The 23593-nt window shown below is 45.9% G+C and overlaps 1 protein-coding gene across 3 annotated transcripts in view; it reads right to left on the bottom strand.

The window, feature by feature from the left end:
• RGL1 (ral guanine nucleotide dissociation stimulator like 1) overlaps positions 1 to 23593 on the bottom strand; it is a 247887-nt gene that overhangs the window by 95908 nt on the left and 128386 nt on the right. For 2 of the 3 annotated variants that reach the window (XM_084792400.1, XM_084792401.1), the window contains exon 3: positions 15351 to 15461. In XM_084792400.1, coding sequence (XP_084648526.1) covers positions 15351 to 15461 — 111 coding nt within the window. Of the gene's footprint in view, positions 1 to 15350; positions 15462 to 16636; positions 16854 to 23593 lie in introns of those variants that run through there. The other variant, XM_084792402.1, reaches the window with a different exon arrangement.

The raw sequence follows: 23593 nt of genomic DNA, 5'->3' as shown, positions 1-23593 counted from the left end.
ATTCTGACCATGATTCACAGTTGGGGTTTTTTTTTTCTCTTTAATTTATTAATTTATTCACTTTAGATACTGATCGCAGCCCCCTCCCTCCCATAGTTTTGTTGTTGTTTTGTTTTTAAGGCGCATCTTACCTGGGGCCTGGTCTAAACACATGTATTCTAAAAACAAAGTTTCCCAATAGTGTCATTATGATATTTCTAGTCCATTTTACCCTAATTTAAAAACTGTTTTCTTAGGGACATACGCTCAACCATGTTCATAGAGGCCTTATTCATAATAGCCAGAACATGGAAACAGCCTAAGTGTCCCTCAGTAGAAGAATGGATAAAGAAACTGTGGTACACTTACACTATGGAATACTACTCAGCTATTAAAAACAAGGAATTTCCGAAATTTGTGGACAAATGGATTGAACTAGAAATTATCATAATGAGTGAGTTCACCCAGAAGCAAAAAGAGACAAATGGTATATACTCACTTATACTGAGACACTAGCCCAAGGGGCATGTCCCATGGAAGATATTACTTACCAGGAAAGTGGGTCAGAGGGGAGGACATCCTATTGAGACTGTGGGTGAGAGAAGCATGGGAGAATGGGGAAATAGAAGGATCCAAAGGGTCCTGGAAACCTACAAGAAGAACATTAGGACGGGCAGATCTGGGTCCTGGGGTCCTGCTCAAACTATGGCACCAGCCAAGGAAAATATAGGCAGTAAACTTCGAACCCCTACTCAGACCTAGTCGATGGACAGGACATTCTCCACCATTGAGTGGAGAGTGAGATCTGACTTTCATACAAATTCTGGTGCCCCACTTTTTACTACATTCCCTTGATGGGGAGGCCTGGTGGCACTCAGAGGAAAGATAACAGCTCACCAAGAAGAGACTCGATACCCTATGAGCATATACAGGGGGAGGAGGTCCCCCTCAGTCACAGACATAGGGGAGGGGTGTAGGGAGGAAGTGGGAGGGAGGGAGGAATGGGAAGATACAAGGAATGGGCTAACAATTGAGATGTAATATGAGTAAATTGATAAAATATTTTTAAACTGTTTTCTTAACCACTGAATTTATTTGAGGCCCCACAACCTGCATTTTGAACACTAAGGTCCGAGAACAACACTGTCCAAAGAAAATACACTGCTGTGGGTAAGTTCTGTAAGTGCCACATTTAAAATGGTGAAAAGAAACATGTTTTTATTAATTTTAACAATATGTTATTTAACCTATCACACCCAGAATATCACCATTTTCCATAAGCTCACTACAATACTTTATATCATCAGATCTTCAAATCTGGAAGTGGACTTTGCATGGGCAGACAGTCAGTCCAAGGGAAGTCATTTCAAGAGCTCTGGAGGCTCCATGGGTCAGCGCAGCCCTAGGGAGTCTGGTCCCATATCCGGCCGCCCATTCCCCCCCACGGTGCTGTGTGGAGCAGAAGGAAGGCACCACCCACTCCTACGGAATCCCCTGTGCATTCGGTCATGTGCCCTCATCCCACGCTGCCGCTATCAGCCCCCAGCTCCTCCACAGGCTCCAGAGCCCTGATAAAGGCCTGGAATTTCACGAAGAAAAGACCAGAAAGGAGGCTTGTAAACCAGTAACAGGCATTATCACCTTGAAAGGCCTCAAAGACAAAGTCAGAAAGCTATGGGGCTGGGGAAGTGGATCCTGAGGATCAGAAACATAACAAATGTCACAGACAACTCAGAGAGTAGATTTTCAAGAACTTGTCCTGAAAATAATATTTGCTGATCACCAAGCTGAATAGAAATCCCAACGGCAGCTATATCAAAGAGTACCAACGAATACAGACAAGGTGGCAGTCAGCAACAGGAAGGACTGTAATGGTGGGGGATGGGGGCAACTGGCCTTTAAGCCCAGCACTTAGGGGTAAAGGCAGGCAGATCTCTGAGAGGTCCAAGCCAGCCAGGGTTACAGAGGGAGACCAGGGCTACAGACAAACATAACACACACACACACAGACACACACACACACACACACAGACACACACACACACACAGACACACACACACACACACACACATGATAAGATTATGGAGGGCATCTTTTCTCGTTCAAAACAGCTGCAACATTCCTTTAAAAGTTAATAGAGTAGAGGAAAGTGTGCAGGTCTGGAAAGCAAAGGGGTTTGAGTCTCACTGGGAAAATGAACCAGACAGAGAACATGTTATCATTTCTGTAGCCCAAGCTGGGCTCAAACTCCCATAAAGCCCTGCAGCGGAGGAAAGGTGATCTTGAACTTCGACCCCTGCCACCACCTCTCAAGTCCTGGGATCCCTGGCTTGTACAGTGCAGGGGATAGACCCGAGAGCCTTTTGCATACTAGGCCAATGCTCCAGCACACGAGCTGCATTTCCCTTTGTCTCTTCTTGGCCAGTGAGTCCTGAGGAGAGGAGCACCCCTCAGAAAGTGGCCACACCGCAGGCCTCCAACATCCATCTCAGCATGAGGCTGAATTACACCCACGCCCTGCACTGTGTACACAGAGGGTGCCAGATCCCTCTGAATAAACGTAGTCAGCCAAGTAAAGCCAGAGCAGCTTGATACTCGGTTCATATAAATTTGAAGAAAATTACAGACCTCAGCTATCAGATATGTAAAATAGATAAAAACCCTAAGTAGGGCGACTTTGGAACTCAGAGCAGACATGAAGTTCCTAGCGGTCCATATGTGACTCATGACTCAAACCATTGTATCTAGGAAGTGTATAGTTGAAGTCTGAATTCTATGGCAGCCCACGTATCTAGAAGGCTCACCATCACTTCACGAGATCATGTGCAGAAACAGCAGTAATAAAAATGTCGCAAAGGCAACATCCCCTCCCCCAGCTGTATAGTGAGCTGGATGGGAAGTTGTAGATCTAACCTGGCTTACTTATTCAATGTTTCCTGCTTGTTTCAAAAACTGACACTGAGCAGCATATAGTAGCTTACCATTAACTATGCACTGTTTAGTTCCATGACAACCTGGGCTAAGTAGATGGACTCTGTCTCAAACCAACAAACAAACATGAAAATAGACGCTACTGAGTAAACATCTCAGGTAACAGCTCAGGCAATGTCCCAGGTTTGGGGAACACAAAGATTAATGAGATGTGATCAAAGCCTCCAGGCACTCGAATAGGGTGAAGGAAACCTACTAATACACGGAAGGGCCAAAGACGATGGTACACATCTGTGAGCTCAGCCCTCCCCAAGCTGAAGTAGGAAAAGCAGTAGGTCACAACCAGCCTGGGCTACTCAGGGAGTCTGAGGCCAGGCTTGGCTAATGCAGCAAGTCCTTGGCTAGACAAAAATTACCAATGTGACAAGGGCCGCAACAGGGCTTTTGGTAAATGATAAGAACACCCCGCACGCCCAAAAAAGGTGATAAATCCAGAAGACATCGGGAAACTAGCAGATGAAAGCTGGCGTCTGAGCTGATTTGTAAGGTAATAGAGCTGGTCATCAGTCTGTTGGACTGGAAGCCTGGTAGGCAGACACGATGGCATAGGCATCACCAGAAGGAAGAATGAATCTGGCCGTGAACTTCACTCCGTATAATGAAGTCTATGGCGCTCACCATGCAGGGAGCTAGAGGGCCAGATGAATGGGAATCTTCGAGATCATGTTCTACCTGGCACGGCTTGTAGCAGAACCTCTCATCTCTCTTGCTGGACCCTGCACAGGTTAGGGGCAGAGGCCTGAGTCACTGTCACCAGTCATCAAAGTTTGCCAAGTAGTATCATAGAGCGCATATTCACTTGGGTCTGTCTCAGTCAACGCTGGGTAGGAAGCTACTTTTGTAAGGAATAGCATAGTCTTCCAACCTCACGTAAAGGCAGCACATGGAGAAACATTAGGCAACATGAGCCCCGCCAAAAGACAGTTCAGTGGAGACAGGACAGCAGGAACCCCACTCCAGGATAGGACGCCCTGGGTAGCATGGTATCTGAAAGCTGGTTCCTAAGCCTGATCTGATACAGTGTCATCACTTTACACAAAGATGAATGTCACAGTGAGTCCCGACTCAGTGTGCCAGCCCCGGCTCCCTTCTGCACCACGCGCAGTTGGCAGGGGAGAGGGAGTTCAGTGTTTGTCAGGAACAATGTGAGCAAGTCACTGATTAAGCATCTTGCCACAGGAGACTTAATTTTCAGCTAGAGCTCTGAGTACAAGGGTCAGCGAGCTCCACAAAGCAGCTGAGAATAGGCACAGGTTAACAGCATGGGTCCTGGGTGCGACAGTCTCAAGTGAGCAGGACAGGCTCGCAAGATGCTCAAGAGAGACCCATTTGAATAGAAGGAAGGTCAGATTTGTGACCAACCAGCCAAAGACCCTCCCTGGAGACTATTTTAAATCCAGAAAGGACAGGAAGGAACACGAACAAAAAAAGGAACTCACCCGGGAGAGATGGAAAGCAAGAAGGAAGCATCTGTGATAAGCAAGTGGGGAGGTGGTGAGGACGGGGGACTTTAGAACCATACTCCTGATGGGGAGCCCAGGCATGCCGCTGCAGGAAAGGAGTGGGGGTGGGGAGGAAGCGCAGAGAGCAGCCACAGGGCTACTCAAAGGAAGTATTTCAAATGCCTCTGTGTGGGAGGGTCCTTAGTAACATTCTTGCCCCTGGCATTAGGTCATGAGTTCAAATCCCACACCAGCTTCAAAAAGAGGGCTCATTTGGTGATCATTTCACCACTCTCTGTGCAAAGAATTTAAAAAGTACCAGCAAGAGAAGGCACATCAAAGAGAAAGGCAGAAAGCTTTCCTGGGCAGTACGCTCACAACTGTCTTCAGAATCCTGTGAGGAAGGGTTCTTTATTCCCAGCACGGGTATACGGGCAATCCCAGGGCTCTACGCCCTCGCTCCACCCACAGAGATAAGGACTGGGGTGGCGGGGTGGAAGCTGTCATTGGGAAGCAGCAGGTGGAAGAGGAAAATACAGACTACCCTTTACAGGATGAGGGGAGAGAGGCGGGGCTAATGAGCAGGACATGTCCATCAAGCACCTGGGTGGTGAGTAGAGAAGGAAAAAAGAAAGGTCTTTAAATTAAATGTTTGTATTACAACTTAGTGCTACACATTAACTAATTCAAACGATCTTCAGAAAACCCACAAGCAGAAGACAGGTGCCACTCCATTTTACAGATGAAGAACCATAAGAAAAATCATGTGACAGTTTTAAAACCACTCAGTTCTTTACTGGCTTGGGACCCAAGTTCTGTACTAAGTAACCAGCAGGTGGCACAATGAGAGATTTTTATCACTATCTCACGTGGTAGCTTAGGACTTGGCATTTATGCTGCGAACACAATTTGCTAGCACCCTACATTTTGTCCAACAGGGTCTAACATAATGAAATAAGACTATTTCCTACCCTTCTGTTTGTCCATCAGAAATATCAAATGCTGATGGAAAAATCAGACAGAACAGCAGCCAATCTTGGGTAGTTTTAAATTTTTATTCTTTTTTTTTTTTTTTTAAGATTTATGTGCCTGGATGTGTATGTGTGCGAGGGTACCTGCAGAGGCCAGAAGAGGGTGCTGGCTCTCCCAGAGCTACAGTGATGGACGGCTGTGGGCCTCCCCCACAGGAGCGCTGGGAACTCAACGCCAGTCCTCTGCAGGAACAGCAACTGCTCTTGAACGAGCCCCGGTTCAAAAACAAAACTTAAACATAACACGAGCAAAGTAACTTTAGAAAAACTGCAGGAAACTGAAACTGAAATGCAAAATATTGGATCCTAAGGAGAAGCTGGTTTTTCATTGTAGAGATGGCTGGACAGAGATAACACTAGACATTCCTAAGGGTTAATCTTGATGAGCTCCGGATGGGTTGGGTGTGTCTGAGAAGCTGTTTCCAGAAGCCTTACAGCAGGAGAGCTCTGGCAATTTGGCAAGCTGGAGTTGGTTGTGGGAGGTGGTGACACTGTGGAGGGGGAAGTCTGACTGGGATGGCGGTCCCTGGCAACGCCTCCTGACTGGGATGGCGGTCCCTGGCAACGCCTACTTGGGGCTCTATCTGATACTCCACACCTCTCCTGCCGTTCTTGTTTGTGTTTCCTGTCCACATTGCTACACACTGTTCCTCTGGCCCCTCCCTCCTGTGACAGACTCAAACCTACAAAACAGTGAACAAAATAAATCCCTTTAAGCACTTATATACAGCTTTCGGTCAGAACCAGGAAAAAGTAGTCACCGTATTATTTGATTAAGCAAATTTTACTAACCCCTGCCATGGTTGGGCCTTCCGCTATTGGGTGCAGAAATGAGAGGACAAAGTTGGGAATGTGCTTAATACACTTTCCTAAGCAGCCTGGGGTTGCTTGCTCACAACCCTAGGCTGCAGGAGGAACACGTAGCAAAGCCACGGACCACTTTGAGGTGCCATGGCCGGGCTCCAAAGAGGGTTCTGCGGAGGGAAGCTGACAAGAGCCTCCACTCAGTGAGCAAGTGTACACCAGATCCTACGCCCTCTGCCAAGCAGCTCACATACATGAGTCATTTATACCCCACAGCAATGCACTGAGAAAGCCACTGGTATTACCTCCACTTCATAGCCCAGGAACCCAGGCTTAGCGGGGACGCAACCTCTTAGGTCTAGTCAGCGTGAAGCAGGTCTGTGCACCAAGCACAGCCTTCCTACGTCAGGCCCCCACAGGAGATATCCCTGACAGGGAAGAGCAGGCGGGAGGGGCCAGCTCCTAGTAATACCCAGCAGAGTTCAAAGACCAGTGTGCTAATCCTTTACCCAGGCCCTGATGGTGCTGAGCTCTCCCCGTTAATGCTTGCTTAAGTCATTTTTTTTTCTAAAAAAAGAATTTGTTTATTGTGTCTGTCATTAGAAGTCAACCTTTGGACAGAGGCGGCCAGTCTTTTCCCTATGTTTTGCAAACTAACCCAACGCTTCCGATTTCCTGGCTTTTTCCATTTAGAGCTATCAGTTATCTCAATAAACAACTTCAAGTGTTGCAATTTTAACTGGGGAAAGGAATGACCATAAAATGTTATATTTTTAACCAGCATCTAGTCCAGCCTCAGTTATTTTTTTTTTTTTACCGATATCCATTAAATGTTCTTGTATTTAAATTTGTAAATAAAACCTGACGACAGACCACAATGGCTGCCCACCAGGAGCAGCAACAGAGTCAAAGGTGCACAGTGGCCTTCTGCTGGAGAGGAGCCGCTAGTAAGTGGGTGGCAGAGACTCAGTGATGGCCTGACTAGCAGCAGCCATTGTTAGCAAAAAACGACATGGTTATGCTTCACTTTTACAAAAGGTAAAAATATTCAATTAGCAGGAAGTAAAACACAACACAACACAACACACACACACACACACACACACACACACACACACACACACCAGAGAAAACTTCGGGAGTTTGTGCACATGGGATAAGAGTAACTGTTGAAATGAATTCAAATAAAGGGACTCTGCTGAACAATAAAAAGCTAGTAAGTGGGGGCCAATGAGGTATTTGGTTGTTGTTTTAATGAGTTAAAACATTTATCTAGAGCCATTAACACACCATCTCTTCCTGACCTACCACTACTGGTACCCGGAAGACTCATACTGAACAACAGAAAGGAGAAGGTGGGTGTGGAGAGTGATGGCAGCCGAGCCCCACTCCTCAGGGCAGAGCACAGGCCTTCGCAGCAGTTCTACAGGGGACATGGAGGAGCACTGTTCTCCATGTGCACAGACACGGACAGCTTCCTGCAACAGGTGACTAAGTGGTGGCCTACTGACCAACGCTGTGGGCCTGCTCTATCTGTATTCCTCCTGTGCGTCCTCTGTTTGTAGCCTCCCCCCTCTTTTCAAACTAAGGGTGGGTCTCAGATTAAAGTTAGTCAGGCAATCTCAATAATCACACAGCTAAGCAAGGGTGTCAAGGTCCAGCTTTGATCAATTATCCAGAAGAGGCTGTGAAGTAACAGTATAAATATACAATAAACCCTGCAAGGCGCAGGGCGAAATGTGAGAAAATACTTTAACATGGAGGCAGAGAGAGAGAGAGAGAAAGAGAGAGAGAGAGAAAGAGAGAGAGAGAAGAGAGAGAGAGAGAACACAAGCAATCATAGTGAACCTCTGAGAGCAAGAATGCCAGCAGCCAAGATGTAAAGTGTAAGGGAGGGCTACACACCAAGTAGGGACAAAGACAAAGACCAGAACACCTAACTGTAAAATGTCTCGTGCCCCTAACAACATGATTATTAGCTTAAATGCTGTTATCTAAAATACAGCTCTGTGATCACAGTGCCCTGGGCTCTGTATTCACTCTCCCTCCACAGTCTACGGATTCAACATGTTTGCTTTGCAGGGAAAACCAGAAGACCCACAGCACAGCGTCCTCTGAGATCTGGGAAACTACACAGAGCTTTCTGCTTACACTGACATTAGCTCTCCGGGCATGACACATCAAACACAGCCAGCTCTGGAGTTTCTCCTCCTGGCATAGGAGGCACTGCTAGTGAGTTACCTGCTACCTCTGACTGAAGGAGAGGAGTGACACTGCCCCCAGGAAAGCAGGCCAGCTTTGGTCTGGACAGTGCATGGAGAGCCAGGAGCCCAAGGCCTGCCAACGGGACCCCACCCAGCCCCCACGCCAGTGCCCTTCCTCCCAGCCCGCCACAGTCCTCCTCACTCTGCTGTTGCTGTCTCCCTTCAAGTCTTCATTCCTTTCCTCACCACATTACGACGCAAGCCTCCTCTGGGGTCCCCTTGCTGCAGTCTGGCTTCCTTCCAATGCCTCCTCCCTCGAAGTCTGTCATCACTCGAAAACGCAAATCTGGCCACACCGCCCTGTTTAAAACCTTTCACTGATTGTCCCTGTAATAGCACAACTCCGGTTCCAGAGCTTACCGACCCCACGGCTGACAACCATGGCTCCCAATGCCAGAACCATCTCTTGTCACTTCCCCACCAATTTCTGGCCTCTTCCCCAGGCTGAGCCTCATGTGGAAATCTCATCGCTGGCCTCCCTCCTCCTCACATGCCGTGCTCCCCGACAGAAGTGTGTCTCTCGGGGCACTAAGACTGCCTGTAAGTTCCTCCTGAGCCGTGGCCCTCCACTGAAAAGCCCTTTCTGCCATGGAGCGTGCCTGGGCAGCCCACCGCCCGTCTCATCCATGATCCCACATGGACATCAGATCTACCACAACATACTGGGATTAACTTGACTTTCTGTCTCTCTGGCTTGTAACCCTTTTTTAGAAGAAAGCCGTTTACGGAACTCTGTATCCTTGTATTTAGCATGCTATTTAACTGGCTCAAATAAATACACGTGACAGACGCAGGCAATATACAAGATCAGCAAGAGGTCTCACATGGAGTGTGCTTACCCACAAATGACCCAGAAACTCCAGAGAACTCCACATCAACTCTGTGGAGCCAGTCACACCCATTGGCTAGCCAGAGACAGGATGAACAGCCATTGGCCAGCCGGAGACAGGCTGCTGGCTCCACTTCTCTAAGAGAATGAAGCAACTTTCACAATCTCTTCCTGTGTCCAATACTTTTCTTTATGGAAATCAGTCTTTCTGGCCGAAACACGTTGTGGCGGAGATGTTTCATTTGCCGTTTTTGCATATTCTAATGAGGCATATTTATGACAGTTACAGTGAAGCCTGAGGATTTAGAAGAGGAACGTTTAAGAGGAAATACATGCTGGGGATAAATGAGATGGAAACAGGCCAGCACACCAACAGATTCCAACAACAAGCTTATCTCTCTTCTTCATGTTCTAATGTAAAAGTCCGAGGGGCTCGTACCTTATAGCTTTAGAGAAGAAAGAAATATGTCTGCAATAGAAATAGAAGGTATATTTTAAGTATAAGTAGAGTTACTATACTTCTAAGGTTTATACTGCTCTTATTTGCTAGAAGTAGACTTTTTTAGTATTTGTAAACATTTTATTTATGATTTTTATGTATGTCCGTTTTGCTTGCATGTTTGTCCACCACATGCATGCAGTATCCAAAGAGGCCAAGAGAGGGTGATGGCCCCTCTGGGACTGGAGCTATAGAGGGTTGTGGGGTACCATGTAGTGCTGTGAACCAAACCCAGATCATCAGGAAGAGCAGCCAGTGCTCTTAACCACCGAGCCATCTCTCCAGGCCCTAGACATGCTTTTTTTTTTTTAAAGCTAAATACAGTATTCTCTGGATTGACAAACTGAAATGGATATTCTTAATTAGGTATCACATGGTGCTTACTCAGACCCCGAGAGATTTTAAAAGCAATAATACGCAATGATGAGATAGCAGCATCTCGGGCAGTTCTAACGGCCTGTCGCTTCTTGGTTGGCACAGGCTACCCTATTATTGGGCTAATTATTTGAGAAACATGTTTCCAAGGTTAAAATGAAAAACACCAGTTGCTTAGTTTTCGGCTAAAGTTAAAGCTAAAATTTGAGCTTTACTTTCTAAAGCCTAAATTAAACATTCCAACAGACATGAATAGCTTAACCCGAGGCCTGTTTTCCTAGATGAAAACAAGGATGACCAACAGTAAACCAGAGGCTCCTTGGGGCTTATCTCCTTTCAATTCTAAAATCCCACTCTTGCTCTTTCCAACCACACATAATTGTAACGCTTGCCAATACTTTTTAACTCGTGTGTTGCCCTTCTTTCTCCAGTGGTCCACAAGTAGGCAGGCACAATCGGAGCTCGTGGTTTTAAAGGACACTGGGAAATTTTATTTTTTGTTAAAAAGAATAATCACTGTCTTTGTGTGTGCCTTGCTCTGTTCCAGAAACAATGTTAAGACAGCTATAATCATTACCTAATTGGTTTTTCTCGCTCCCCTGCCCCTCTGCTCCTCCTCACAGGCCCACACTGTCACGGAGATTTGATTTTAGATGAGAAGCAACCATACATTCATATTTATCAAGGCAATATGAGTCCCCAAAGAAGGACAAAGCATGGCTTATGCATTCACCAAGCATTTACTGGCTGTAGTTACAAGGTATTAGCCAGAGCGGAATATAAACAAACAGACAATTACAGCAGCATGAGGTAAACACGTAACGAGAGGCCAGAATGCTCTGGAACACAAAAAGGCACAGCTCACCCTCCCTGGGAGGTTCAAAGAAGAGTCTCAGAGTCGAAGATAGCTGACAGCTCAATGAATTTCCCCACATTGAACACATGTGTGCAGCAACACCACTGAGCTACCACGTAGAGTCCGTGCAGAGAGCGTTAACCGAGAGAAGGAATGACTTACCCAGATGCCACTGCCACTTACCTACCAAGGCACTCCCAAACCCAAAGGTGGGCCCCAGCTCACCTATACCCTGGATCTATATGGGTGTTCCATGTCTTAATTTCTCTAGTCTATCCTCTTCTCTTTAACCGTTTTATTGCCAGTCTCCTTACCTATCAACATTTTCAACTCATCCTAACAACAACTCATCAAGGGCTGACGTGTGCAAGAGTGTGACACGCACTGGACACTGGGAAGGAGGCCCCAGGGCCATACCTCAGAGTCACATGACTACAGAAGTATAGGAGTGAGAAAAACCGAGAGATTATCCCCTGACGCAGCCCACGGCCCCAAGGCCAAGCAAAGCAAAGCCTAACGAACAACCCGATGTCAAGCTTATCCTGAGTGTGACACATTTTTTCAAGACTCCACAGCTCCTTCCCTAAATTCTTTTCTTCTGTCTCTTCCAGGACTTTGTCTAACACTGCTTCCGAGAACACTGGGAGTTTGCAACTCATGTGTTCTTGTCACTGTGGATGGATGCCACAGTGCTGGTATCAAAGACAAATAACAAAAGCTGACCGTTTGCCCCTCCAAAATGCTACAATCTAAGAGAATTAGATGATATTAACCTCTAACGTCTCCTCCATTCTCAGGCTTTTATGATTCTGTGACATGACTGGAGCCACTCTCCTGTGAGAGCTGTGGATCGATAAAATGTAAAGAAAAGACAGGTCAAAATTTCAGTGCTATTGTCAACATACCCACATCGACCATGAGCAAGACTACCACTGCATGCCTGAGCAAACCAGGCCTGGATCACACTTGGTAACTGTTTTAGGAACACTGACATAGGGCTTTCCTCAAACGATCACAAACGAAGCACAAATTTAAGAAACAAAATAAAATAGTATGACTTAAGTGTTTTGGTTTATATACTTCATATCCAGGAATGTATAATTATTTTGACCTTTTTATGAATGTTTTGTCTTATTTTATGTGTATGAGTTTCACCTGCATACAGGTTTGTACATTACATGTGTGCCTGGTGCCCACTGAGGTCAGAGGAGGGCACTGGATGCTCCTGGAACTGGAGTTACAGACGGTTGTGAGGCATCGTGTGGGAGCTGGGAGCCAAAGCCAGGTTCTCTGCAAGAGCAGTAAGTGCTCTTAACTGCTAAGCCATCTTTCCGGACCCAATGTGTAATTATGCAGTTGTACTTCCTAGAACTGAATATTAATTATCCTGAGATCTTAGCACTAGAAAACAGAAAAAGTATACTCCTTCTTTTGAGACTTGGTTTGGGGAGTGTTGTTGCTGTTGTTGTTGTTGTTGTTGTTGTTGTTTAGATAGGGGTTTATATACCTCGGACTGACTTGGAATCACTATGTCCCAGAGGATAACTTTGTGTTCTTGATGTTCCTGCCTTTACCTCCTGAGTGCTAGGAAGAGAGGAAGGGCACTACAGACACACTGGCGAGACTGTGACTACACTCACATCTAGAGGACCTCATACGCATTTCTTTGGGTGTCACACTTTATGCACCCTATGGGGCAAATTTATCAGTAAGATATACATCGTCATAATACATCTTATAATTTAGAAGCTCAGGTTATCATTCAAAGCATACCGAAGGCCAGAAGGCTACCCTTCTCAGATCCTGCACCAGGAATGATCTTTGGGGGAAGCATACCGTAAGTCTCCTTGCTCGTGCACACCAACGTTATCCTCGAGTGCTATGGAGACAGCCTTAAAGCTCCAGGCAGTTCTTACAGCAAAGAGCTAATCACCTGTGTATAAGTCCAGCCTCAACTATTTCATAGCCATATGACCCCAAAAGCAAGGAAGTGAGCAAATCACTAGGCTTTATTTTCCTTGTACGTACAAGAAAGAGAGCATCACAATGCCACCTTCCCCATAAAGCTGTTGTCAGAGTCCAGTGTGCATGAAGCACCTTCTTCACCTTACTCAACCCCATTAACTCTAAAATTGCTCACTTTGATGAATTCTGAATAGGTTACTGGAATGTAGGAAAACAAACACTAGGAAGCCAACTAGGTCCCAAAGAAAAAGATTTCATAATTCCTATGGCTCAATTGGTTGAGTCATATTAAATTAAGTCTGGGATTTTCAAGGACAAAAACCAGAGCTTCCCCACAGGACACCTAAGACAAGAAAGCAAGTGGCATTCAAGGCGGAGAGTTCTAAGAACTGACTTTTGATGAGTAATGTGGTGTCACTGAGTCACTTGTTTAAACGGGAAGAGGGCAGGGCTCCTCTACGAATCAGAAGCAATCTTAGCTGATGGGTCTCAGTATTTCAGATCTGCTGTTTAACTCAGAGCCAACCCCTCTGAACTCTGCATAAGGCTATGGGGAAGGGTAGGACAAGAAGAGAAGTGGAGTCCAATGACCAGACTAGCTGTTAAGAATCACTAAGTGACTATCAATATCTTAAGCTAGCGACAGTTTATTGGGGTCCCCTCTATTGCTCCTACTACATTCACTGCTACCATGTCAGGCTAGACACTAACACTGCCACCCATGCAACACTTGTATCATTAGAAAGATGAGAACAGCCAGGTGGTGGTGGCGCACGCCTTTAATCCCAGCACTTGGGAGGCAGAGGCACGAGTTCAAAGCCAGCCTGGTCTACAAAGCGAGTTCCAGATGGTCAGGACTACCCAACGCCAGAAAATGCAAAGGCTGTTTGAAGACAACTGGTTCAGAGCTTAAGAGTCATTTAGATAATATGTACATAACATTTAAATAATGTGTACACACACCCAAAGCCATCCAAAAGCAACACAGCAACTTGTCAGAACTCTTCAACAGTTAATTCTAGGGTCATGTTCTGAGTAAGGCACCTGCTTGGTAATAAATAAAGACCTCTATTTTTCACCAAGAAAGTTCCTAACTTTGTAGGCCACATCTTCAGTGTCCCCAACAACTTACTGTCCCAGTCAGAAGTATCCTAACCCAAGCATAGTAGCAGGGAAGTCCCGAGCTAAGGGAGGTCAGGAAGGTCAACTGGGGGATTTAGAGAGTGGGGGATCCTGTGTCAGCAGCCGTGGCAGAGGAAGACATGGCTCCCGGCTTCCTGACTTCGACTCTGAGACTTACAAGCCATGTTGCCTCTGCTCCTCCCAAGAAGCCCTGGATACTCCACACTCTACCTGGGAACACTGCTCCAAACCTTGAGTGTTCTGGAGCTAAGGTCAATAAGTTTCAATGCAAGTATGCGTTTGTTCCTCACTGCTTTGGAGGCCATCACCCACAAGTGCTGGCATGGCTCTAATGAAGCCAAGGAAACCCCTTCCCCATTTTGTCCCTCTTTGGCCACCGCTATGTTCCTTCTCAGGTTTCTATGTTATTTGTAACTACTTTCCTCTCTCCAACTGAAGAATTCCTTCATTCCCCCACATGTCCCTGTCCACCATGGTCCCATGGCCGGGCTTTCTGTCTTGCACAGTCCCTTCATTTGGGATGTGTTGAAAGATTCATTGAACAAATTACGAACTCATATGACCATCCCCAAGAGTTCATGGGAAGCAGCTTTTTCCAAGTGTCTGCTCCCTACCCCATACTCTACAGGCCCCATATACTCTACATAACCCCAATACAAGTATGCATCTTCCTATTCCTATGCTACAGAAAGAAGGTCACAATGGGAGAACTCCCACCCTTCAAAGGAAGCAGGTTTGAATGGCCTGTTGCTTGTGCATTCTGAGTTTCTGGGAATAAGGATTGGCTGTCAGCATCAATACATACATAGGGCGTAGAGAGAGAAAAAGACGCCTTTTTGGGCACAGTGGGCTATGGCAGTGCTTACTGGCTAGTTCTGTGTGTCTTTCATCTTTTACCACACCACCCCCTAATCTGTTTGCCAAATACCTCAGGACGTTTCCGGAAGGCTCTGAATTATTGACAAACTCAGGGAAGATGCTTTGGAAAACACCAAATACTAAAACAGATCTGTGCAGCTAGTGCAAACACTTGGCCATCAGCAGTTTCCTTTTTAAGACCAAAGGGGAGAAAAAGGAGCGGGGAAAAGGCTGCCTTGGCTAAATAATAAAGATATTCACAGAAGAGCAGACACTGAAATTCCGAGTTAGCGATCTTGGACGCTCTACTCACCCCCAGCCATCTCGCTCCTTTATTGGCCGCCTGTTGAATCTGGACTCTTTTGAGGGTGACATGGTAAACAGCTCCTTCCTCTACCTCTTCACCCCAGTCCTGAATCGAGCTCTGCCAAGGATGGGAAAAAGAGAAAGAAAAAGAGGGTCGTTTGTGTGTGCTGTTGCTGTTTTCTTCCCTCTCTGCTCACCACAATCTACCCCAGCTGCTTCCCAGCTCACAGCAGCACTCAGAGCCTAAGACAGGCTGTTCGGAATAAATATTCCAATCAGCGCGATACAAGACACACTGCAATAGATGAGGCTGAGATTTTCTTGGCCTGCAGCCCTTTCCTGCGGTATCAGGATCCTCCGACTTCTCCTCTTCAGTTACTTTTCCTAGACTAGCCACATATCTTAAGTCAGTTTTTTTCCAACTTTTTTCTTCATAAGGAAACTATGATTTAGTCCTGATCAACTCTGTGCCTTTAAGTGAAGGGAAAAATAACTCATTTGCAAAAACAAAAGTTTATCTTTCTCTAAGTACACAAACAAACATTTAAGCAATGTCGATTTTAACCTCACGCAAACAAGTGTTTTAATGCCAAGAGCCCTCTTTGGGAAGTGAAGTTGTACTTCTTTTTCTCCTGTCATTGTTTTGGAATGCCAAAAAAAAGTTAGGGGATACAGAAAGTTTTTATTTCCGGGGGGGGGGGTGGAAAACCCTCTGGCAAGTGCAGAGAAAGCAGGGCATCCTCTCATAGCTTCCACTGAAATGTACACAGCGACCCCCTAGATGGCTATGTAGCCAGCTAAACCTCTGATCTGCATTAAAGAGGCTGCTGCTAAGAGAGAGACAGAGGGAGACAGGGGCGGGGGGGGGGGGGGGGGGCGGGAGGAGAGAGAGAGGAGGGAGAGGAGAGAGAGAGAGAGAGAGAGAGAGAGAGAGAGAGAGAGAGAGAGAGAGAGAGAGAGAGAGAGAGAGAGAGAGAGAGAGAGAGAGAGGAGAGAGAGGAGGCGCCGCTCCCGAGACTGAGTTATGTCCTCTCCAAGTTCTGCTCTCCTGACACGCATCAGTCTGTCCCAGACACCCCGCAGGCGATGCCTGAGACCGCACCGTTTCTAGGGAGGAGTAGAGAGGGAAGAAATACAAAAGCAGAGTGAGAAAGCTCCCCTCGGAACTCGGAGCCGGTACTGGTGGCTCCGATCACTTCCACAGGACTCCAACAGCCCGGCCCAAGAAAGCGGGAGGTGGGAAGATTTCCCTAGCAGAGAAGAGTCCAGGGAAAGGAAGGGAGCTCGCGTTACCATTTTAGCTTGCCAAAGCAATTTCATTCTCAGTTTTCTCTCCCGTACACGGACGCTGCATGGTGCGCCCTGCTCCGAGGCGGCCGAGGCGGCTCTCTGGCCCGGCTTCGGGTCCCCGCGCTTCCCACGCGCCCCGCTGTCCCACTGGCCGCCGCGCGCGACTGGGCCACAAAGGAGCGCGGCCAGGGAGCAAGCAGCAGCCCGGGAGCCCGCGGCCGCAGACTCCTCCCCGCCGCTCCGTGATGTCAGGCTTTCCTGTTTGTGCTTACGAGCGAGCGCACTCTCCCTTTCGGAAGCCCCACGGATCAAGGGAGCAAGCAATCGTTTCTCCAGCTCAGGAACGGTGGGGAAACGATGCTTTTAAGTAGACCGGTTCATCAGCGTTTCCTGGTGGTCACCAGGTGCCAAAATAGAACCATATGTGCCATGGGGCATGTGTGTGCAGCCTCTGCCTGCTTCTCTGAAGGCAACTGGGGGAATTCAGAGTTGGGGACACTTGTGTGATCTGCCTGCTATTTGGAATTTAGAGCAATTAAATCAGAGTGCCCCCAGTTTCAGGGAACATTTTCATTAGGATAAAGTCAGAAGATACCTGGGTATCTAAAAAACGTTCCCAGGGGCTCTACCCTGCCCTGCACCTGTCCGGAGTTGTTCCTACCCCTCATTCTTGTTCCTTTGTTGACTTTCTTGCTTTTTTTCCCCCTCAAGGTGGATAGTCTTGACCACTTTGAACTTTTGTAGCAATCTTCCTGCCTCTGTCTCCTGAGTGCTGAGATTACAAGCATGCAGCAGCTCCACCCCTCATTCTGATAAGGCTTCTGTTGGTGAAAGCAGACAATGCTGGGAAGGGTTTAATGGATCTGACAGTAGGTGGCACAGGCCATAAGCGGTCCTGGGGGCTGTGGAGTCTTTATGAGTAGCCATGGGGTGTCTGCACTGTAGGGACACAATGGGATAATTAATAGAGGGAAAGCCTTTCAAGGGGCACTGCTGGTGAGAATTTTATCTTAACCCAATGTCTGTGTGGGACAATACATTACATGTTAAAGATCTGGTTTTAATAAATTAACAACTAGAGATAACTGATAATAATACAGTCAAAACTACACCTGCCAGAACTCCACACCAATTACGAAAACCTGAGGGCTCATGTTTTCCAGGCATCACCCCTGATCAATTTGAAAGAGTTCCTCCCAATTGCCATGCTAAGTCATAGCTCTGAGCTGTGATTAGTAATAAGTGTATCATGAGCTGAAAAGTCAGGGAACCAATGCACTGAGGTCTCCAGAGGAGCAGAGGAAATGACAGCAAGGGCACACCAAGGAAGCAAAGGACCCCCCCGCCCCCCCACACACACACACTGCAGATGTCACCAAGCCATTCAGTCAAATGCTCAGGGGTCCACGATGTGTAGAGAGAAGAATGCTCCTGTAGAAGCAACGTGGCTGTTTCTGTAATTTAAATATTAAAAACACACACACACACACACACACACACACACACACACACACACACACACACTCCGGCTTTGCTCAGTATTCAGAACAGACTGTCCTAGGAGCGAGAGAGAAGCTACGAGTAGGCCCTACCTCAGACTTGCATGTTAGCCTTCCTCAGGGCCCCGGGTCAGATCTAGGGCTAAATTGGTGTTTCTGAAGACATCAAGGAGGGAAAGGAGGGCAGGTCAGCAACCCTTGACATTAATTTCACCACCACTCAAACCCAATCTAGGCCGGAAGTTTGAGGACTGTAGCAAAACTTTTTCCTAGATAAGCAGGTATTTTTCTCCAGGACTTTCTGGGGAATGGCGTGGACCTCACAAGCCCTCTGAGGCTGCGGCTGTCTCCTCTCTCTCACCCTACAGCAGTGTCTTGACTGAGTACCTGGCGTGCAAAGGGAGAGACAGCAGGACCCAGCTCAAGCCCAGACTTAACAGTGGGAATCACCTTCCACATTCCTTCCCTCTGTTTCGCTTCCATGGCTGCAAAACCGGACAAACACCCACCTCACAGAATTTCAAAAGAGTTAAATAAAGTAACACGTGAAAATCACCTAGTGCATGGAGAGTTGTCCAAAGGTTCCATTCTTTCCCTGCTGCCCTCCCCCCTAAGTACTCCTGGCCCAGACACCATAAGAAGCTGTGTCATGTCTACAATGTGGAGAAATCTGAAATGATGTCTTCCAAATTATATTAAAGTTCCAGAGAGGCTTACCAACAATAATTATTTGTGCTTACTCCTGAGAAGGTGCAACTTTGTAAACATTCTTTTGTGAAGGGAAGAAAAAGGTAAAAACAAAATAGCTGACTTTATATGATTTAGAACTATTAAAATGTTGAAGTCAACAAGGGCTTTTAAATTTTATTTTTAAATATTTCACCTATAGGCAATGTAATCAATATTACCTTCTTACCAGGGCTTTTGGGTTAAAATATTAGTTGGTGTATGAAGCGAATTATCAGTCAGTGTGAACTTACTCACCTAGTAAATTCCTTACCTACACTAACAGGCCACCAAGAAAACAGTGTATGTGCGTGTGTGTGAATCCATGTGTGTGCACACTGATGTACATGCACGGGTCAGGGGAAGGGTAAGTTCACCTGAGCTGGCACATGTGGAGGCCAGAGGTTGACATCTGGATGCCTTTCCTTAATTGCTTTTCCAACTTTGAGATAAGCTTTTACTGAAGCTCAGTTTTGGCCAGGTCGCCAATGAGCTCCCAGGATCATGCTCTGTCTGCTCACTGTCCCCAGGACCACAGGTACATATGCCATGGCCAGCTTTTATGAGGGTTCTGAGGTCCCAAACTCAGCAAGTACCCACTGAGCCACCTCTCTGGCTACTTTTGCCCCAGTACTGGGGGTTCACAACTAATATCTGAACTTTGGCTTTGTGTTCTGTAACTTTAATGTATTTGTTCATTAATTCTAATTGTTCTTCTGTTGACATACATGCATACATACATAGTTACCTGTTTGTAATTTTCAAGGTATAATATGTTAGATGTCCATGCTAACCCAAACTACCAACCAACAGGAGTTATGAGCAGATGACAAGCCGGACATCAAAGCAAACAGCCTCTGCCCAGCAGAGGAACCTAGCCAGGGTGAAAAGGCAATCTATAGGATGGGAAAAAAAAACTTGCAAATCATCTGACCAACAAAGAATTAATATTTATAATAGACAAGTAATTCCTATAAACCAATAGCAGAAGAATAGCTATAATCCAATTATAAAACCACCCACAAATATATAGAAAGATATCTTGTATCATTCACCAAAGGGGTGGATGGGAGGGACAAGTATTATGAAAATGTTATAATATTTTAGATACTAACTAGAAATAAATTTTTAAAGGAGAGATGGAAGGGAGGAGGGGAAGGAAGAAGATAAGGATACATAATGTGTTAATGAGAGAAAAGGGACCCCTAGTATACTATTGCTGAGAATGTAAGCAGTGCCACTACGAGGACTCAAGGAATTTTTAAAATGTAGGATTCAGTAATGCCAATCATGGTATTTACTTTTTAAAAATGTAATTCCAGGTCTCTGAGAAACATCTTCACTTCCATGTTTACTGCAGCATTATCCACAATGGCCAAGCTACAGAGATAATCTGGATGTCAATCAATGGATGAACAAATAAAAGAAGCTGTGGTTCAATGGAGTATTATCCAGATTTTAAAAAGACAGAAGTCCTCTTTAAAAGACTACATGGATGGACCTGGAAGATGCTATGCTAAGGGAAATAAGTCAAGCTCAGAAAGACAACGGAAGACCTCACTTCATTAAGTGTTTGACTGACTACTCAGACACATAAAAGCAGAATTGATTGGTGATGCCTGGTGAGTGTGGGAGTAGAAGGTAATGGCCAAAGAAAACAAAGTTTCTGCTGTACAAAGAAATTTTTGCACAGGGCCTACACTTACTGTATGTGTATTTTAAGTTGCCTGAGTAGGTCTTATGTTAATATGACAGCTACAATAATACTGGCGTGGGAAGAAACATGGCAGAAGGTCATCTGTCCCTGGCCCTGATGGTGGTGATGGCTTCATGGCTGTGCTCTGATCTCCAAGTTCATTAGATTATAAATATTAAATATAAACAGCACGCCACATGTCACTCATACCTTAATGAAGTCACTTTAAAATCCTGTCATGAAGATGATAATGCCAACATAAAATGGCCAGAAACAGCAAGACCTTAGCTGTGTCATCTCCAAACTCAAGGCTGGACTACAATGTCCTACGCCCAGTCCAAAGCTTAGAGGAAAGCCTTCTAAGGAGTAATAACAGTGATTGTGGGGAGAGAAGTAAGAGCATGGTCTACAGTCCCTTACACCTTGCTCCGCCATGGTTGAGTAGCAGCTGTCTCCACCTGCCCACGACTACGACCTAAAGGGCAGCCTCTCCTGCCCACTGCTCACAGATTTGAAATGAAACTGGTAACAGCCATTTGCAATAATTTTATTAATAACTATACCTTCAGCTATTTCTAGATCCCTAACAACAATGCTGGAGAAAGGCGTAAGCGAATAAACCATTTAACTTTTACTTCAAGCAGCATCTAGGTGTGGCTGAAATGCAAGTACTCCATCCTATCAGCAATCCATGAATGCTTCTTCCTGGTCTTCAGGTTTGCAGGCTATGCTGCTTAGCAATTAGCTTCCCACACTCAGTTTCCCAGGGTCAACTGGGCATTCTGTTTAGGGTTGTTTCCAGCTGTGAAAACTTGGGCTGGCCTGGGGGGTGCACCACATTGATAAAGTGTGTGTTTAGCATGTACAAGGCCTTGGGTTCAATCACCAATTCCAAAATCAAAAAAAACAACAACAAAGACCCTGGGGGTGCTCCATTCACCTACGCTTTGCTTGAACTTTCAACTTTGCTTTGCAAAGGATAAGAAGAGCCAGTCATGCTTGGTTAAAGATGAATGGTCCTTTAAACACTTCTTAAACAGTAGACAGTTGCTGTCATTTTCTGAGCCCAAACTGACCTTATTAATTATCACAGAGATACTATAAGGTTTCAATTAAAATTACCAATGTTCTGCTATTAGATTATTCTACCCATGCAAACAAATTATGAGCCAATTTAGACAGTTCTATTGTAACTAAAGAAAAGGATGCCCTAAGGCATGGAAATAAAGACAATTGGCATAGGCAAATACCACTCAACAACTGCCAGGCTCCAGGCAGAGGACTCATCCAGCCATGACAGAAAATATTTTTCAGCTAATGTTTTAATCACTTGTTGGTGGATGCTCCTAATTGCTGGCGATGCTCACTTACAGAGGACGTTAAGTTATGGAATACTATTTGTACCTGGGGCTAATGTACATTATTAATGCCTCGTCTAATTATAGATTTCTGTAAAAGGAAAAAGAACACAGCCAGAAATGTGCCCACAGATATGAAAAGATCAAAACACAACCATCAGCTGTGACGTGTTACAAAACACTGCAGGGGGCAAGGTGAATGAGTGACCGAACCTGAACATGAAGGGCTTTGGCCAAGATTCTGGAAAGAGTTATTGGACAATCAGCCAGATCACCTTTCCCCCCCCCAAAGCTACAGGAACCTCCTTTTGTCATGAGCATGGTATTGAAGTAGTAGTGAGCCTCCACTAAAGGGGGACTGGTATGACAAAGCGACAAAGAACAATGGCTCTTCAGTCAGAGACAATGGCTCTTCAGTCAGAGACATCTCGAGATAAGCTCTAGCCTGACCACTTCACTCTGAGGCAAGACCTTCATGCCAGCCCACGTAGTCCTATAAGAAGACTGGAATATAAGCACTTCTGTTATTGGCTCACAGTGGAAACTAATCAAAGAATCCACTAATCAACAAATCCAGCAAGCCTTTAGCACAGTACTCAACACCATTGTTACTACTCAATGCTGTTAGCAGCAGGGGCCACATGTGTTAAGATAAAGAACTGCAAAAAGTACAGGAAACTAATGAGTTAAAAGCCAGACCCTTCTTATAAGTAGCTCAAGATTCTATAGCCTAAAAACAGAATTTCATGGTACAAAGGTCACAGAGTGGGCCCTAAGTCTCACACCCTGTTCAGTCAGGAAGAAGTATTTACCCAGTTGCTACAAAATCCAGAAAAATGCTGGGCTCAATGTCCCTGCCCACTCCAGCCCATTCTCATCCTAGACAGAGTGGGCTTCGCAAGCCACATGACCATCTCCCTGTCCTTTACCCCCTCTAGTGGCTCCCTATTGCCAAGGATAGAAGCCTACATCCTTCCTATTCGCCATTTGGCCTGGCTGAGGCTGGACTCTGGCCACCCCTAGCCTCGTTCCCCGCACAGGTTTTGTTGATATCTTGGACATGTCCGACTCCTCTTGCCACAGGGCCTTTGAAGACATCATTCTCCTTGTGTGGGACACCTAGCCTCCTCTTCTTGCTCTGGTTAATGCCCATGTCATTCATCTGCAGTCACAGCATTACATTCCTCTTGCCTTGTGGCCCAAGCACAGTTGAATGGCCGCACTGACAGCTGTGAAAGTCTTTTACTAGACTATAAGCTCTGTAGAGGCAGGGATGATGTCAGGGTGATAGCCCCATTCTGTGCTAGCGCCTCACAAAGCTGAGCACACAGAGACCTGCTACGGCTAACAGCACTGCAGATGCCAAAAATAACTAGAGGAAGAGATGACTTGACAGGTAGATTGGGGGGGGCATGTTATAAACTCAATAAGGAACTAGTAAATACAGTTGAATGATAAATATTAGGTATTGTCACTATCTTAAAGTTGTTTATTATACTAATAGAAGAAAAGAAAAAACATAAAGGAAATGGGTGAAAATGATTTTTGAATGCGAGATAGAGATCAGCAAGTGAAATTAACAGATCCGAGTGAGCTGAGCAAGGGGACACTGAGAGCATGAAACTGTCAGGCAGGGGCTGGAGAGGTGGCTCAGCACATACCACTTTTATCAAGTACCCGA

Source organism: Acomys minous (assembly GCF_964271855.1).
Source record: "Acomys minous genome assembly, chromosome: 1".
Taxonomy (NCBI): Eukaryota; Metazoa; Chordata; class Mammalia; order Rodentia; family Muridae; genus Acomys; species Acomys minous.
The sequence above is the reverse complement of the archived record's forward strand: the minus strand, read 5'-3'. Positions and strand labels throughout refer to the sequence as shown.